Here is a 17,884-nt window from a genome sequence, read left to right as displayed (position 1 = left end):
TTTCAATTCTTTGAGTGTACATCTAGGAGTAGAGTTGCAGATCAGATCAGATCAGATCAGTTGCTCAGTCGTGTCCGACTCTTTGTGACCCCATGAATCCCAGCACGCCAGGCCTCCCTGTCCATCACCAACTCCCGGAGTTTACTCAGACTCACGTCCATCGAGTCAGTGATGCCATCCAGCCATCTCATCCTCTGTTGTCCCCTTCTCCTCCTGCCCCCAATCCCTCCCAGCATCAGGGTCTTTTCCAATGAATCAACTCTTCGCATGAGGTGGCCAAAGTACTGGAGTTTCAGCTTTAGCATCATTCCTTCCAAAGAAATCCCAGGGCTGATCTCCTTCAGAATGGACTGGTTGGATCTCCTTGCAGTCCAAGGGACTCTCAAGAGTCTTCTCCAACACCATACTTCAAAAGCATCAATTCTTTGGCACTCAGTCTTCTTCACAGTCCAACTCTCACATCCATACATGACCACAGGAAGAACCATAGCCTTGACTAGACGAACCTTTGTTGGCAAAGTATTGTCTCTGCTTTTGAATATGCTATCTAGGTTGGTCATAACTTTCCTTCCAAGGAGTAAGCGTCTTTTAATTTCATGGCTGCAGTCACCATCTGCAGTGATTTTGGAGCCCCCCAAAATAAAGTCTGAAACTGTTTCCACTGTTTCCCCATCTATTTCCCATGAAGTGATGGGACCGGATGCCATGATCTTCGTTTCCTGAATGTTGAGCTTTAAGCCAACTTTTTCACTCTCCGCTTTCACTTTCATCAAGAGGCTTTCTAGTTCCTCTTCACTTTCTGCCATAAGGGTGGTGTCATCTGCATATCTGAGGTTATCGATATTTCTCCCGGCAATCTTGATTCCAGCTTGTGTTTCTCCCAGTCCAGCATTTCTCATGATGTACTCTGCATATAAGTTAAATAAACAGGGTGACAATATACAGCCTTGACGAATTCCTTTTCCTATTTGGAACCAGTCTGTTGTTCCATGTCCAGTTCGAACTATTGCTTCCTGACCTGCATACAAATTTCTCAAGAGGCAGACCAGGGTCATATGCTAATTCTACATTAAACTTTCTGAGCAACCACCAGACTTTTCCACAGTGGCTGAAATGTTCTGAATTTCTACCAGCAATGTATGAGAGTTTCAATTTCTCCACATCCTCACCAAAACTTGCTATTTTCTTTTAATTAAAAAAGATTATTATAGGCATTTAAGTGGGTGTGTAGTAGTTTCTCATTGCGGTTTGCCTTGCATTTCCCTAATGACTATGATATTGAACATCTTTTCATATGTTTTTTGGCCATTTGTATACCTCTTTGGAGAAATGTGTATTCAGATACTTTGTCCATTTTCTTGTTTTCAATAGTATCAAAATTATCTTTATTTTTTTCATTGAAGTATAGTTGATTTATAATATTGTATTAGTTTCTGGTGCACAGCAAAATGATTCAATTACACACACACACACACATGCACACATATTCTTTTTTATATTACATTGTCCGTTTTTCAATTGGGTTGTTTGCCTTTTGGTTGTTGAGCTAAAAGAGTATTTCGTACATTCTGGATACCAGACTTTTATTAGGTAAGTGATATGCTGAAAGTGGAGAGTGAAAAAGTGGGCTTAAAGCTCAACATTCAGAAAACGAAGATCATGGCATCCGGTCCCACCACTTCATGGGAAATAGATGGGGAAACAGTGAAAACAGTTTCAGACTTTATTTTTGGGGGTTCCAAAATCACTGCAGATGGTGACTGCAGCCAGGAAACTAAGACACTTACTCCTTGGAAGGAAAGTTATGACCAACCTAAATAGCATATTCAAAAGCAGAGACATTACTTTGCCAACAAAGGTTCGTCTAGTCAAGGCTATGGTTTTTCCAGTGGTCATGTATGGATGTGAGAGTTGGACTGTGAAGAAGACTGAGCGCCGAAGAATTGATGCTTTTGAACTGTGGTGTTGGAGAAGACTCTTGAGAGTCCCTTGGACTGCAAGGAGATCCAACCAGTCCATTCTGAAGGAGATCAGCCCTGGGATTTCTTTGGAAGGAATGATGCTAAAGCTGAAACTCCAGTACTTTGGCCACCTCATGCGAAGAGTTGATTCATTGGAAAAGACCCTGATGCTGGGAGGGATTGGGGGCAGGAGGAGAAGGGGACGACAGAGGATGAGATGGCTGGATGGCATCACTGACTCGATGGACGTGAGTCTGAGTAAACTCCGGGAGTTGGTGATGGACAGGGAGGCCTGGCGTGCTGGGATTCATGGGGTCGCAAAGAGTCGGACACGACTGAGCGACTGAACTGATCTGATCTGATGCACATATTTCTTCTTATTCCGTCAGTTGTCTTTTCACTCTGTTGATAATGTCCTTCAACACACAAAAAGTTTTAATTTTGATGAAGTCCAATTTATCTATTTTTTCTTTTGTTACCCATGCTTTTGGGGTCATATCTGAGACTCCCCTGTTGAATCCAAGGTTGGAAATATTAATCTCTGTTTCTTCTGTGAAGTTTATGGTTCTAGTTCTTATATTTGGGACCTATTGTAGTACTGACTTTCAATCTAACCCTTCACTCTCACCACCCCGTTCTGTAGACGAGGCTGGCAACCACCCCATCAGGGACGTTCCACTGAACAATCGCTGTCACGCTCACGCCGGTGGACAGGAGATTATTATAGCTTTCCACATATCTGGAGTGGCCGAAAGCCAGCACTATGCAGTATTTGAATTCAGTTACTGATCAAGTAAATAGTGATTGAACCTGATTTTATTTCTGCTAAAGTGAAATGCTAAATTCTGTTTTGGGAATTCACATCCTCTTTCCTTGCAAAGGGCTTCCCAGGTGGCTCAGTGGTAAAGAATCTGCTTGCCAATGCAGGAAACTCGGGTTCAATCCCTGGGTTGGGAAGATTCCCTGGGGGAGGAAATGGCAACCCACTCCAGTATTCTTGCTTGGGAAATCCCTTGGACAGAGGAGCCTGGTGGGCTACAGTTCACGGGGTAGCAGAGTTGGACACGACTGAGAGACTGAGTACCTTCCTTGCAAAATTCCTATTTAATATGAATTATAAAAGAGAGTTATAAAACAATGCATTGAGATGGTAGGAATGTAAAAAAACCCATAAAGTCCAGTGAAACTCATTTACAATTTTAGTGTGTGGGACAAAAATCCAGTGAAATGAAGTCAACTTCTATTTTATGGCTTTCTTATTATTTTAAAAAGCAGTGACTATTTTATTTATTCTTTATTATTTTAATTTTACTCAGATTGGTGGGTAGGGGTTGGGTAAGAAATTTGGATTTCTACTCTACTAAGCAGACTAAGTCATACACAGATGCCTTTAATGTTAATGTGGTAGAAATGAGCTATTTATCTGAAGAAAAATAACAAGCTCAACTCTCAACCCAAGCTTCAGCTTTTGGAAACAGTGTATTAAAGATAAAATACGGTTCCTGAGATGATGGGCTAAAATGTAATCCTCAGAAATGATTTAGGCCAATTTGAATGGTTGCTATTACAAAGAGGACGTCCATAGTTAACTTCCCCAAAGGGACTGGGATATTTCTCATTCCTTCTAACTAATGTAGAGTTTACATCTGAACATGAATTAGAGTGAGCTCTTCTACGTGAAAAATACTTTGAGTCTCATGTAGTTGAGTCCCTTGAGCCATCTGCAGATTTTGGTATTTTGGAGATGTCTTGTACCAGAGTGGTGAAGACTCATTTACTGTCAGATGAAGAAGAATGGTAACTGAGATAGTTTTCAACATTATGACCATTCTTGGGGGAAAAAAACACAAAAGATAGTACAAGTTTTTGTGACATTGTTTGCTGTTGTTATTGGGACACAGATCATTTGACAACTTGATGCACTGCAGACATCCTGAAACCCAGATGATGACTACTGACCACGGGCTCTTTGAGACCTGAAAATGAGCTTCCAGAGAACCTGGATGATAATTACACACTGCAAGACCATGCATTTCATAAGCAGTACATTTCAAAATTTAATGAACACATCTGTGTCATTAATGATGATAATTTCTGTTTTGGATGGGAGAGTGAAAAGAAGCAGAAAATGGTTAAAGTCATTAGTTTAAAAAAAAATCACCATTGAAGTCTGCTCTCTGGAGGGAAAGAGACTTTGGAGAGACATAATAAAGACTGCCCCTAATGTGTCATCCACGTCTCTAGCTGACATCCTCTGGATGGTGCACTGACCACCAACGGAGCCCGTGTGCCTAGACTGGACCACTCTGGGTACAGATGACGCCCCAGTATCCTTCTTACTGATCTGGAGCGTGCATCGCTCGTCTGCTGGTGGAAGGTGTAATGACGCTCCTCCCAAGTTTAGGTCGCAGGGCCCTGGATGCATTCTCATTAGTTCTCTGCTGCCAACGACAGGGCCCATGGTTGCTGCCTTTTGAAGCAGTACTGCCCTGTCCAGCCGGCTGCAAGACTGGCGGGCGGAGGCAGGGAAGGAGGGCACAGACTATGCAGATCCCTTATCCCTCACTGAGCCAGAGCCTGGCTGGGCTCAGAGGGAAACAAGCTCCAGACACTGAAGTCCTTTCCATTTTCGTGTCTCCTGCTGCCCAAGTCAGACGCTCAGATGCTCTTATAGCTATAGCTTCTGTCGCAAAGGCTTTTTCTCTGTATGTGAACACCATCCCTGGGTAGCTGCCTGGAGAGTAGCTGGCCCCGTCTGAGCACTGTCATTTCAGCCTCCTCTGGGAGCATTCCACCAGACCTGCAAGGCTCCCCGTCGGGTCCTCAGGGGTTACAGAAGTGAGTGTACAAAGCCCCTGCCTTCCCCGCCTGGGAGCCCAGGGAGTCAGCAGAGGAAACGATGTGTACACAAGTTCTGACAACCCAGGGCGGAGAGGCATGTCATGACTGCTGTGCGGGAGCACTCTGAGCCTTTAGAGCCTGTCCTCATCCTTGGGTGCGTGTCCCGCCATCTTTGCTTTTCTGCCTGGAAACTTCATTCTCCCCTCAAGGCTCAGAACAGAGAAGCTCAAGGGTATCGGTTCTTTGAAATACTCCTGCATCTCAGAAGGACTTATTTGCTTTATGTTGTCACTGCACAGTGTCAAACTTCCATTATAAGCATTGTCTTTTTGACTATGACTCCTGTTTTAAAAATAAACCTTTATCAAGGTATAAATGATATAACATAAACTGTACATATTTAAGGTATTCAATTAGATAATAAATATATAATAAAAGAAGGTTACTATTGTCTTGACCCAAGGATGGCTCCATCTTATTAAATAGCACTTGCTATTTAAACAACAGCAGTTTCCTAAAGGGAATCAACCCTGCATATTCATTGGAAGGACTGAAGCTGAAGCTCCAATACTTTGTCCACCTGATGCAAAGAGCTGATTCATTGTAAAAGACTGAGAGGAGGAGAAGGGGGTGACAGAGGATGAGATGATGGGATGGCATCACCAACTCAATGGACATGAGTTTGAGCAACTTCCAGGAGATGGTGAAGGACCTGGTGTGCTGCAGTATTGGGGTCACAAAGAGTTGGACACGACTGAGCGACGGAACAGCAATGAAAGTGACATTAAAGAAAACTCAGGACAATAGGAAAGTGTAAGGAAAAGTTGCCTGTGTTCCTACAGCAGGCCATTTCTGAGGTTACTCTAGTGCTCTTAGTTTCCGACATTCATGACGCATGTCTCACCCTGACGGCCACGTGCACAGACGGGAGAACCACCTCTGGTGACTTAGAATATCTACAGCTGGAAACTTAGGCTTTTCTAACTTTAAATCCCGAATTCCCAACACCTAAACTATTGTTGGGCACACAGAAATCCCAGAACTTCTTTAAAGGCGGTAATGAGTTGGGAAGTAAAGTTTGTACAAACCATTTTGCTGAAGACAGAAATAACTGAGCATACTAGTGGCTAAGAAAACCATCCGAGGAAGCCTTATAATAAATACTATATTTCATCAAAGGTAGTTCAGTTCAGTTCTTCAGTCGTGGCTGACTTTGCGACCCCATGAATCGCAGCACGCCAGGCCTCCCTGTCCATCACCAACTCCCGGAGTTCACTCAAACTCACGTCCATCGAGTCGGTGATGCCATCCAGCCATCTCATTCTCTGTCATCCCCTTTTCCTCCTGCCCCCAATCCCTCTCAGCATCAGGGTCTTTTCCAATGAGTCAATTCTTCGCATGAGGTGGCCAAAGTATTGGAGTTTCAGCCTCAGCATCAGTCCTTCCAATGAACACCCAGGACTGATCTCCTTTAGAATGGACTGGTTGGATCTCCTTGCAGTCCAAGGGACTCTCAAGAGTCTTCTCCAACACCACACTTCAAAAGCATCAATTCTTCGGTGCTCAGCTTTCTTCACAGTCCAACTCTCACGTCCATACATGACCACAGGAAAAACCATAGCCTTGACTAGATGGACTTTTGTTGGCAAAGTAATGTCTCTGCTTTTGAATATGCTATCTAGGTTGGTCATAACTTTCCTTCCAAGGAGTAAGCGTCTTTTAATTTCCTGGCTGCAGTCACCATCTGCAGTGATTTTGGAGCCCCCAAAATAAAGTCTGACACTGTTTTCACTGTTTCCCCATCTATTTCCCATGAAGTGATGGGACCAGATGCCAAACTGTTGGCATTACCAAGGCTGCATTACCTCATGCATTACTATTGAAGACAATTGCTGCCAATTAATTGTAAAACGCCATCAATGTAAAACAGATCCTGAAACTAGGATCTTAAAATGTGAAAAAAATATGCACCTTAGACCAATAAAATACAGTGACTCTTAAGCTGTTGCTGATGGGAGGGAGTCCTTACCCGGTGAAGCCACTACTGGAAAGTGGTTTTTGTCTCTATTCCTGCCCTGAAAATAGGTGTCTCTGTACCATTTTTCTAGGTTTCATATTATACTCATTTTTTTTTTCTTTTCTGACTTACTTTACTCTGTATGATGGTCTCTAAGCCCATCCACATCTCTACAAATGATTCAATTTCATTCTTTTATGGCTAAATATGTATTCCATTGTATATATGTACCACAGCTTCTTTATCCGTCCATCTTTTGTTAGCCATTAAGGTTGTTTCTGTGTTCTGGCTGTTGTCAATAGTGCTGCAATGAACAGCGGGGTTCATTTTGAATTATGGTTTTCTCAGAGTACATGCTCAGTAGTGGGAATAACAGCAGAAACCAACACAACATTGAGAAGCGATTATACTCCAATTTTTTAAAAATTGGCTCTTTGGAACCATCTGAAGCCTGCTGTACTCATACGTCCTCTCGCTTGTCTGTCAACCCATCATAGGAATTATAAAAGACAAGAAATGGAAACACAGCTTCTTTGCTTTTCAGACCCCCACATAAAGCTAGTTACTATAGGAAAAAGAACACTTGCTGTGGTTTGGCTTTCCTTCTTCCCCACCAATCACTTTCTTTCCTATGAAGCTCAGAGCCACTAAAATAATGCAAATTAAAATCAATTTAAATGTTTACTTTGAGGCAATGAAGTAAAAGTGAAATTTTAGCCCAAACATTTTGTGGTCATTTCTAAAGCATGCCAGGAACCCAAAGAGAGACATAGATCATAAACTTTTCAGCTTCAAAGTGCTTTCCTTCACGCTTGCTGGCTTTCATTCTCCTTGTACTGTATAGAGAGAAAGGCAATAGGGCTCTCATTTCTCTAATCATGCTAGAACTCTTCTGCCTAGTGCTTTAGAAACTGATCAGCAAAAACAGTTTCAAACCAGATCTGATCCCATCAGTTTCGGCATTCATTGCCCTGTGAAATGTTTGCGAAATGCCATTAGATTTGCACAGATGCCTTCTGGGGATGAAACAAGTTCTACAATTTTAGTTCCCTATTTGTGTTTCAAAACTTATGAGACTGCTCTGGAAATCAAGGGAAAAGGACAAAGCTTTGAAATACCTGCTAATGGCATGCATTCTTTACCAAATTCAATTACTTTTGAGATTTGAAGAATAAGGCAGACACGTCTGGTAGTGTTTGTCTAGGGAATTGTGACTCGAAGTTAAATCTTCAGAGAATAGAAAAAACATCCAAGTTCAGTATCAATTGACTTTATTATATGTTATGTCCTTCAATATCCAGACAAATTGGGGAAATTCTCGGAAGTATGTAGCTAATTAATTTAGTGCTACTGGTAACTCAGAAAGCACATTTAAATCGACTTTCCTTTGAGGTCAAATTGCTCCTTTAATCTCAATAAGGACTTAATTTCATTATTTATTAGTCATTTTGGAGATTTTGCCCTGCAAGTTCCATAAACAATTCTAGCTCCTACACACTAGCGATCGTGATAATCCCAAACATTAATAATCTAATTAATGAACTGCAAGCCTCCAGCTGTCAGAATACTAATTAGTGGAGATACAGGTTAAAAGAGAATTAGTGAGGTCTTTGCAGTAAGCAGGACAAGGGCTCCTCCAAAGACGTTTGCATCTTAATTCCCAGGCCCTGTGAATATGCTACTTCTCATGGCAAAAGGGACTTTGCAGAAGTGATTAACTATTTTGAGACGGGAGATCATCCTACTATCCAGGAGGGCCCAGCATCTTCACAAAGGGAAGGGAGGTGGCAGGAGAGTCAGGGAAGATGTGACAAGGAGGTTAGAAGTCAGAATGACGAGAGCCATGAGCTAAGTAACAGGGGCAGCCTCTTGGAGCCGTGAAAGACAAGACAGCAAATTCTCCCTTAAAACATTCGGAAGAAATAAAGCTCTGCCAACACCTGGATTTCAGCTCTGTGACACTGATTTCAGACTCTGACTCCCAGTGTTGTAAGATAATAAATTTGCGTTGTCTTAAGTCACTAAGTTTATGGTGATTTGTTATAGTAGAAATGACACTAATGCAGTCTTATTTCATTGGAACAAGATAAATCACCAACACTTATGTGAAATGTTTGAAAGAAAGGCATTATTAAAATCATGCAACGTTCCTACACGTTACTTATTTATTTAATTTTGGGGGCTGAGCTGGGTCTCTATCGCTGCGCGTGGCCTTTCTCTAGTTGCAGCAATAGGGGCTCCTCTCCAGTTGCGGTGAGCAGGCTTACTGCCGTGGCTTCTCTTGCTGCGGAGCATGGACTCTAGGGCGTGCGGGCTCCTGCAGTTGTAGCACATGGGCAAGGGAGCTTTGGCCCACGGGCTTAGCCGCTCTGCAGCATGTGGCATCTTTCCCGACCTGGGATGTGTGTTCCCTGTGTTGGCAGGTGGATTCTTAACCACTGGACCACCAGGCAAGTCCAATGTTCCCACACTTTGTAAAGTCACCTATTCTTTCTTGAGAAAAACCGAAAGATCTAGAGCTGAAATAGCTCCCCACAAATTCTATAGTAATCCTAGAGAAGACAGGATTTTTTTCCTATTTAAACTTCAAGTTCTGTGCCCTCTATGATGCAATGGTGGGGAGAAACATTTCAGTTCAGTTCAGTTCAGTCGCTCAGTCATGTCCGGCTCTTTGAGACCCCATGAATCGCAGCACGCCAGGCCTCCCTGTCCATCACCAACTCCCGGAGTTCACTCAGACTCACGTCCATTGAGTCGGTGATGCCATCCAGCCATCTCATCCTCTGTCGTCCCCTTCTCCTCCTGCCTCCAATCCCTCTCAGCATCAGAGTCTTTTCCAATGAGTCAACTCTTCGCATGAGGTGGCCAAAGTACTGGAGTTTCAGCTTTAGCATCAGTCCTTCCAAAGAACACCCAGGACTGATCTCCTTCTGAATGGACTGGTTGGATCTCCTTGCAGTCCAAGGGACTCTCAAGAGTCTTCTCCAACACCACACTTCAAAAGCATCAATTCTTTGGCACTCAGCTTTCTTCACAGTCCAACTCTCACAGCGATACATGACTACTGGAAAAACCATAGCCTTGACTAGACGGACCTTTGTTGGCAAAGTAATGTCTCTGCTTTTGAATATGCTATCTAGGTTGGTCATAACTTTCCCTCCAAGGAGTGAACATCTTTTAATATCATGGCTGCAATCACCATCTGAGAAACATATAGATTCTAGACATATGTTGAAGGTAGGGTAGATAGGATTTAATGATGGGTTGGATGCATGTCATGAGGGAGAGAAAAGAATCAAGGATGGTGTTGAAGAGTGTCCCCTAGAAGCTCGTGTCTGCTCACAACCTGTGAATTTGACCTTATGTGGATATAGAGTCTCTGCAGGTAAACTCAACTTCAGATGGTTGCTGAGGGTGGGCCCTAAATCTAGTGACTGCCATCCTTGGAAGAGGAGGGAGACTTGGGGAGATGGCCCCATAAGTGTAGAGGCAGACACCAGAGTGATGTACCTACAAGCCAAGGGATGTGACCTGCCGTCAGCAGTCACCGGAAGCTGGAAGAGGTAAGGAAGGATTCCTCCCTCAAGCCTTCAGCGGGAGCAGGAACCTGCTGACACTTTGATTTCAGACTTCTAGCCTCCAGAACTGTGAGAAAAATACCCTTTTTCTATTTTAAGCCACCTGGTATGTGTACTTCATTATTGCTGTTGTTGTTCCGTCGCTAAGTCGTGTTGTACTCTCTGTGACCCCACGGACTGCAGTACGCCAGGCTCGTCTGTCCTTCACTATCTCCCTGAGTTTGCTCAAACTCATGTCCATCGATTCAGTGATGCCATCCAACCATCTCACCCTCTGTCGTCCCCTTCTCCTCCCGCCTTCAATCTTTCCCAGCATCAGGGTCTTTTCCAATGAGTCAGTTCTTTGCATCAGGTGGCCAAAGTACTGCAGTTTCAGTTTCAGCATCAGTCCTTCCAATGAATATTCAGGGTTGATTTCCTTTAGGATTAACTGGTTTGATCTCCTTGCAGTCCAAGGGACTCTCAAGTCTTTTCCAACACCACAATTTGAAAGCATCAATTCTTTAGCACTCAGCCTTCTTTATGGTCCAACTCCCACATCTGTACATGACTACTGGGAAAACCATAGCTTTTATAGGTACTTTAGAAAAGAAATAGAGATGGCTCCAAGACTTTGGCCTGTGCCAACTTCAAAAATGAGGAAACCACTTATTGCAAAACACAGGATAGAAGGTTAGTGGGAAGATTAAAGGGTCCGTTTTTGATACGTCAGGCTTGAGATGTTTGTTAGATCCCCAAGTGGGGATGTTGAATAAGAAAACAGAAACACAAGTATGGAGCTTGGGGGACGGAGAAGGGGATAGAGACACAGATTTAGATGTTAGCCAGCTGAGCATACAGGGTATTTAAAATAAGAGACCAAGACAAGAGCGCCAGGAGAGAGAACCAGGAGAGAGGAGGGAAGATGAAGGACCAAAGGTAAGTATAAAGAGTGACAGTCAGAGACTCTGGGTCCAGCCTGGACCGGAGACCCAACAGAAAATACACCCCAGCAACACGATCAGCACATCTTAACAAGCAGAAGATTGGAGACGCAACAAACCTTGATGAATTAGGAAACTGACAAGTCACTGTGAAGGCATAATGCTAAAAAATAGTTATAAAAATGTTTGCTTGAAATACTGCCCACTTACTGCTACTGTCAAGAAAAATAAAAAAAATCTCTATGTATTCACTTGGAAAGACTTCTAAATATACCTTATTAAGAGAAACAAAAATCAACTTTTAGGACAGAGTTTACCATTGTGATAATTGTAATGAATAATTATTTCGATAATTTACTTTAGAAAGTTGTGATTTAACATTTAGCGATGACATTTGTGCATTGTGTGTATCTGGAAAAAAATCAATTCTTAGAAAAAGTACTTTTAGTACTATACCATTTAGGACTTTAAAAAAAAACCGCATATGCACAAATGCGTATATAACGCACGAGAAAAAGAACTGAAATGGTGTACACCAAACTCTTGATGGTAATCTCGGTAGGGAAATAAAATCTGGATAAGAGTGTGATAAACTTCGTATTTTGCTTCTTCTATTTGTATAATTACATCTTTATAATGAGTATATAATTATGTGTTGGTTGTATGATTAAAAAAACAAAATTTACTACACTCATGTATGATTGAAATAGATTTTGTGACAGATATTTTGTGTCTGTTAGTTCTCAGAAAATCTTTTTTATTAAGTCCTAGAAAATATTTTCAGCTTTATAAAAGATAACTAAGAAATTATATACTTCATGTCCTTAATTCTAAGACACTGATTTTAAGATACATCATTCATTTAATAACAGCTTTTCAGAAAGAAAAACAAGGCATACAATCACACTGAGTGCATAATATGATTATAAGATGCATTTCAACTTCACAAATGTTTCTAGATAAAATAATAATTACAATATTCATCATGTTTTATAGGAAGTAGGAAAGTGGAGGTAAGTATAATAGGACTGTAAGCTTGACATTATCCCTTGGATGAACAGACCTACACTTGCAAATTGTTGAAAATCAGATCCATGTGCCCCTGCCAGGAATATTTACACAGGGAGAGACAATAAGGGAAAACCCTTGTCCACTGGAAATCCTGTGTGAGGAAAGTATGCTCATCCTGAGTGATGCAGGATCTCACCTTATTTGGAAATGGAAATTTGCTTGGTTCCACTTTGCCAGGTGGTTGAATAGCAGCAAGTGGTGGAGGCCAGGTCATCTCCTAAAGGGAGGGAGAAAAAAACAATGCTGTCAAACAGAGAGCATTTGAAGTAGCACATAAAACAGTTTCACAAGCCGGTCTTAGTAAGGCGTGGAAGAGATAAGGAATGAACAGAGATAAATAATAAATGAAAGGAACTTTTTAAAAAAAGATCTGAAACCCACTTTTATGACTTCTTTTCCTCATCTACCAATTCCTGGTTCCATGGCTATCTCCATCAATGTTTCTACCTTAGAAAGATCTACTAGTTTATCCTATTTTCATTTCATTTAAGCTCCTAAGTAAAGGGAAGACCCAGTGGTAAAAGTTCCATGGAAAATACCATACAAAGGGGGCTGCTTCCAACGAAGTTCACAGGGTGTTTCTGAAGGAATGCACAAAACACAGGGATCATTATTCAGAGGGGCTATTTATTTTATTAGGAGCAGTGTAAGTTTCCAGTAAGTCCCAAACATCATTTTGGTCTTCATAGAAATGTCATTCATGGAGAAGTGAAAAAACAAATAAAGAACACAACTTTAGCTCAACATGTAATAATACTTCATCTGCTTTTTGACATACACTCTCACTAAACTGTGAGAGAGAGAGAGTGCAAGGTGGCAGGGGGACAATGTTTGTTTCATTTATATCTGGTATTTTTCTCCAGTTCCATCTCCTGGAAAATATTCGCATTCACTAAATGATTGTAGAATTAAATTGAATCCATTTCTGATTACCAAGAAACTGACTTGGAATTTACAAATCAGTTCTGAACCCTATTTCTTGATTCCTTCCACTTAAGTGACAAGCACTGAGGCAAGAGGTGATTTATTTTGAGAAATAAACTCAACATTCAGAAAACTAAGATCATGGCAGCCAGTCCCATCACTCCATGGCAAATAGATGGGGAAACAATGGAAATACTGAGAGACTTTGTTTGGGCTCCAAAATCACTTCAGACGGTGACTGCAGCCATGAAATTAAAAGACACTTGCTCATTGGAAGAAAAGCTATGACCAACCTAGACAGCATATTAAAAAGCAGAGATATTACTTTGCCAACAAAGGTCCATCTAGTGAAAGCTATGGTTTTTCCAGTAGTCATGTACGGATGTGAGAGTTGGACCATAAAGAAAGCTGAGTGCCGAAGAATTGATGCTTTTGAGCTGTGGTGTTGGAGAACACTCTTGAGAGTCCCTTGGACTGCAAGGAGATCCAACCAGTACATCCTAAAGGAAATCGGTCCTGAATATTTTACTGGAAGGACTGATGCTGAAGTGGAAACTCCGATGCTGTGGACACCTGATGGGAAGAACTGACTCATTGAAAAAGACCCTGATGCTGGGAAAGATTGAAGGTGGGAGGAGAAGGGGATGACAGAGGATGAGATGGTTGGATGGCATCACTGACTCGATAGATATGAGTATGAGTAAGCTCCAGGAGTTGGTGATGAACAGAGAAGCCTGGTGTGCTGCAGTCCATGGAGTCGCAGAGTCAGATACAACTGAGAGACTGAACTGAACTGATTTTGAGAAAAGCAAGAAATTCTCTGCTTAGGTGAACACATTTTCTGGAAGTCCACCCTGGAAGGGCTTACTGAGTCTATGTCACCTCTCACCCACCGTGACACATGTGCCATGGAGGGGGACCAACCTCATGCACTTAAGGTGTCCCTTCTCTATCCTGCTGTTACCAAGGTCTCCTGAATGAAAAGCAAAGGAAGACCCAATGTCCCCTTATTACCGTCTCTCCTCTGCTCCCCAAGCACCACCTGTTCTATCATGTATCAAACCATTTTATCTCTTTTAAAGAGGCTGCAAAGCAACACTGCTGAATTTGTGTCCAAGGACAGAGTCAGCTCAGTGCATTTCTTAATTAGTATTCTTGCAACATATCCTTGCAACATCTCTACCTTCCCACTTACCTGAACTACCATTCTAATCACACCTTCATTATTTTTAACCTGAAGGATGTTAATGCTTTCTGATGGTTCTCTTTCTACTTTTATTATTAATCCTTCCCACACATCTCTGCTGAATTATTTTTCCTAAAGTGAAGACCCAAAGGAAAAGCTCCCCCGTCTCCACAATCTTCATATAGCATCACGTACACAGCCATAAGGGCTTCCCAGGTGGAACCTTGGGTAAAGAACCCACCTGCCAATGCAGGAGACACAAGTGACTCAGGTTCAACCCCTGGATTGGGAGGATCCCCTGGAGGAGGAAATGGCACCCCATTCCAGTATTCTGACCTAGGGAATCCCATGGACAGAGGAAGCTGGCGGGCTGCAGTCTGTAGAGTTGCAGAGTTGAACACAAGTAAGAGACTGAACACATACACACAGTAATAAAGGTGTTGATGGTGCCACTGGCTGTGCTTTACGCTTTTCAGAGTTCTGGTTCCATTCAAGTTTACACTCAACCCTTCATGTAATTATTAGCATCTCCATGTTACAGGTGAGGAAGTCAAAGTTCAAAAAGATTCATTGCTTTGCCCAAGTTCAAAAATGCCACTGCTGAAGTGCGCATCTATCCCCTTGGTACAAATCCAGTATTTGGTTTTCACTCTACTGCATTTACTGAGACACCATCCTAGTGTTCAAACCTTCTACAAAAAGATTCCGATTTTCAGCCCTGTGCCTTTTTGTTAAACCATGCACGCTACAGATAGGATGAACTGCTGTCTCTGCTTTGACTTACAGCATTCTCTTCGTGTGTGAATGCCCTGGTGCCACATGCTTTTTGGATTTCTAGCCATTCATGAAGGCTCGTCTTAAACATCACTTCTGTCTTGAGGCCTTTGCTGACTCCCCTTCTATTCCAATATGATAAGACAGCGCCCTTCTCATCCTCCTCCAAAGCACTTTTCCCCTCTCTCTTTTTCATAGTAACTGTTCGTTCCTTTTCGTGTTGTAGTTTTGTGAGTAAACACCTCAGTCTGCATTCAACCATTTCCCCTCTTCTGATACCCTTCTCCCAATGTAGAATAAAAACCATGCTTAGGAAACCTAATGTCTTTCAAGAACAGAACCCTAAAGGACTGAACATTTCTTTCAATAGGGATACTGTCTACTCATCTTTGTGTAGATTAAATAAAGCACCTTGCTCAAAATTACCTTGTTGAATTGAAATGAGCACCTATGTGTCAATGAAAAATTACTTGCTAACATTAATTATAGCTAAATATTTCCATGGGATTTTTCCATCTAATGAGTACCACTAAATTTACGAAGGAATAGTAAAGACAGTAAGTCCATCCAGCTCTTTGCCACCCCATGGACTGTAGCCTGCTAGGCTCCTCTGTCCATGGGACTCTCCAGGCAAGAATACTGGACTGGGCTGCCATTCCCTTCTCCAGGGTATCTTTCCAACCCAGGGATTGAACCCAGGTCTCCTGCATTGCAGGCAGATTCTTTACCATCTGAGCCAAAAGGGAAGTCCAAAACAGTTTATTAGAATTTCCCCAAACATTTAAATATACTTGTTTTTAATTAATGTGCAATGACTTTCTAAGACTGATTCATTATATTAAAGTTCTCCATTAGGGTTTCATGTGAAAGTTAAGTGCAAACAGACTGTTTTTATTTCCTCTTCTGTCACTTACTAGTTCAGTAAGCTTAGGTAAGTCACATCTTCAGCCAGTTGTAGTCATTTCAAACCATCAGCTTTGGAAGCAATCAGATCTCAGCTTGTGGTATATTTGAAACAGAGGGAATAGAGATGTTAACTATCTCATGGCTTAATCATGAGGATTAAATGAGATTTTATACATATAATATGTGTATATATATAATCCCTAACTCTATATGTATGTGTGTATATACACATATATGAGCATGGTTCCCTAATGTTTAATCATTCAATCAAAAGCAGATCTGACGCTGATTAGTACCAAGCTGAGTTTCAGAATTCTCTCTAAAATGAGAGGTAGAATCTCTCTCTGTTTTAGATGTCAGAAATCTGAGATGACAGAGTATCTGGGAAAGTGTTTTTATAAAAGAATGAAGTATTGTGCAAATGTAATCTGTAATTAAGTTAGCAATGATTAACAGAAACTACATAGTACTAAAACAGAAAGTTATTTAAAGAGATTATTATGATTCCTGAGTATGATTTGTACTTTATACTGGAGAAAAACTCCTTAAGCTTTCTCATCAGAATAGATCTCTGACATAGTAGTAACAGCCAGTGAGAAAGATGTGACTTTAAAAAAGTGTTTCATTGGTACCTTATTTCTGGGAGTGATTTAGATGTAAGCAGAGGTAAATTTTTTCATAACTGCTAACCCTTCACTTAGTTTGTCTCAGATTATTTTCTCTACAAGGAAAGGATGCTGTGTCCCGTTGCCAGACCATGGACCCCACGCTATTACATCCAGCAGTCCTCACCCCTGCCCTGCTCAGACCTCCTAACCTCAACCACCCCTCATCACTGCTTTGCTCTTCTTCCCATCCTCAGCCCCACTCAGCTGTTCTTTACCCACTTCCTGGGCCACAGATAAGACAGGAAGAGAAATACAAAGCTTGAAGCCAATTACTCCACACTCTAGGTAGGTACTTTCTGATAAACTTTTCTGCTACGGCTTGCATCTGTCTACCTTCTTTCCTTTCTGATTTTCTTGTCACTCAGAAATGACATCATACCCTGTTCCCCAGCAGCTGGGAGGTCCTCAGTTAAGAGCCTGTGCTTCTTAGCCAACTGATGGGATTAAGAATCTAAAAAAAATTATACAAATGAATTTATTTACAAAACAGAAGTAGTCTCACAGACATAGAAAGCAAACTTGTGGTTACCAAAGGGGAAAGGTGAGGGGGAGGGATAAATTAGGAGTCTGAGATTAGCAGATATTCACTACTGTAAATAAAATGGATAAACAGTAGAGAACTGCTGTATAGCACAGGCAGCTATACTCAATGTAATAATCTAGCATGGAAAAGAGTCTGAGAAATTATTGTATATGTGTGTATATATAACTGAATCACTTTGTGGTACACTTGAAACACATCTGCTTTACTTTTTTTGTTTTATTTTTTAATGTTTACAATGTGGGTTTGTTTCCGCTGTACAACAATGCAAATCAGCCATAATTATACATATATCCCCGCCCTCTTGTACCCTCCTCCCCACCTCTCCCCTATCCCAGAGTGATCGGGGAGTCATCACAGAGTGCCAGACTGGACTCCATGTGTGATACAGTGACTTCTCATCAGCTATTTATTCATATCTAACACACGCGAGTGTATATATGTTGATGCTCCTTTCTCCATTCGTCCTGTCCTCTCTTCCCCTACAGTGTCCA

At 41.7% G+C, this 17,884-nt stretch overlaps 1 protein-coding gene across 6 annotated transcripts in view; it reads right to left on the bottom strand.

The window, feature by feature from the left end:
• Positions 1–17,884, bottom strand: part of AFF3 (ALF transcription elongation factor 3) — a 587,368-nt gene that overhangs the window by 208,400 nt on the left and 361,084 nt on the right. For all 6 annotated transcript variants that reach the window (XM_070379962.1, XM_070379956.1, XM_070379957.1 and 3 more), the window contains one exon: positions 12,528–12,608. In XM_070379962.1, coding sequence (XP_070236063.1) covers positions 12,528–12,608 — 81 coding nt within the window. The remainder of the gene's footprint in view (positions 1–12,527; positions 12,609–17,884) is intronic.

This window comes from Bos mutus, chromosome 11 (genome assembly GCF_027580195.1).
Source record: "Bos mutus isolate GX-2022 chromosome 11, NWIPB_WYAK_1.1, whole genome shotgun sequence".
NCBI classification, from domain to species: Eukaryota; Metazoa; Chordata; class Mammalia; order Artiodactyla; family Bovidae; genus Bos; species Bos mutus.
Note: the sequence above shows the minus strand (reverse complement) of the source record. Positions and strands in the feature narration are given on the sequence as shown.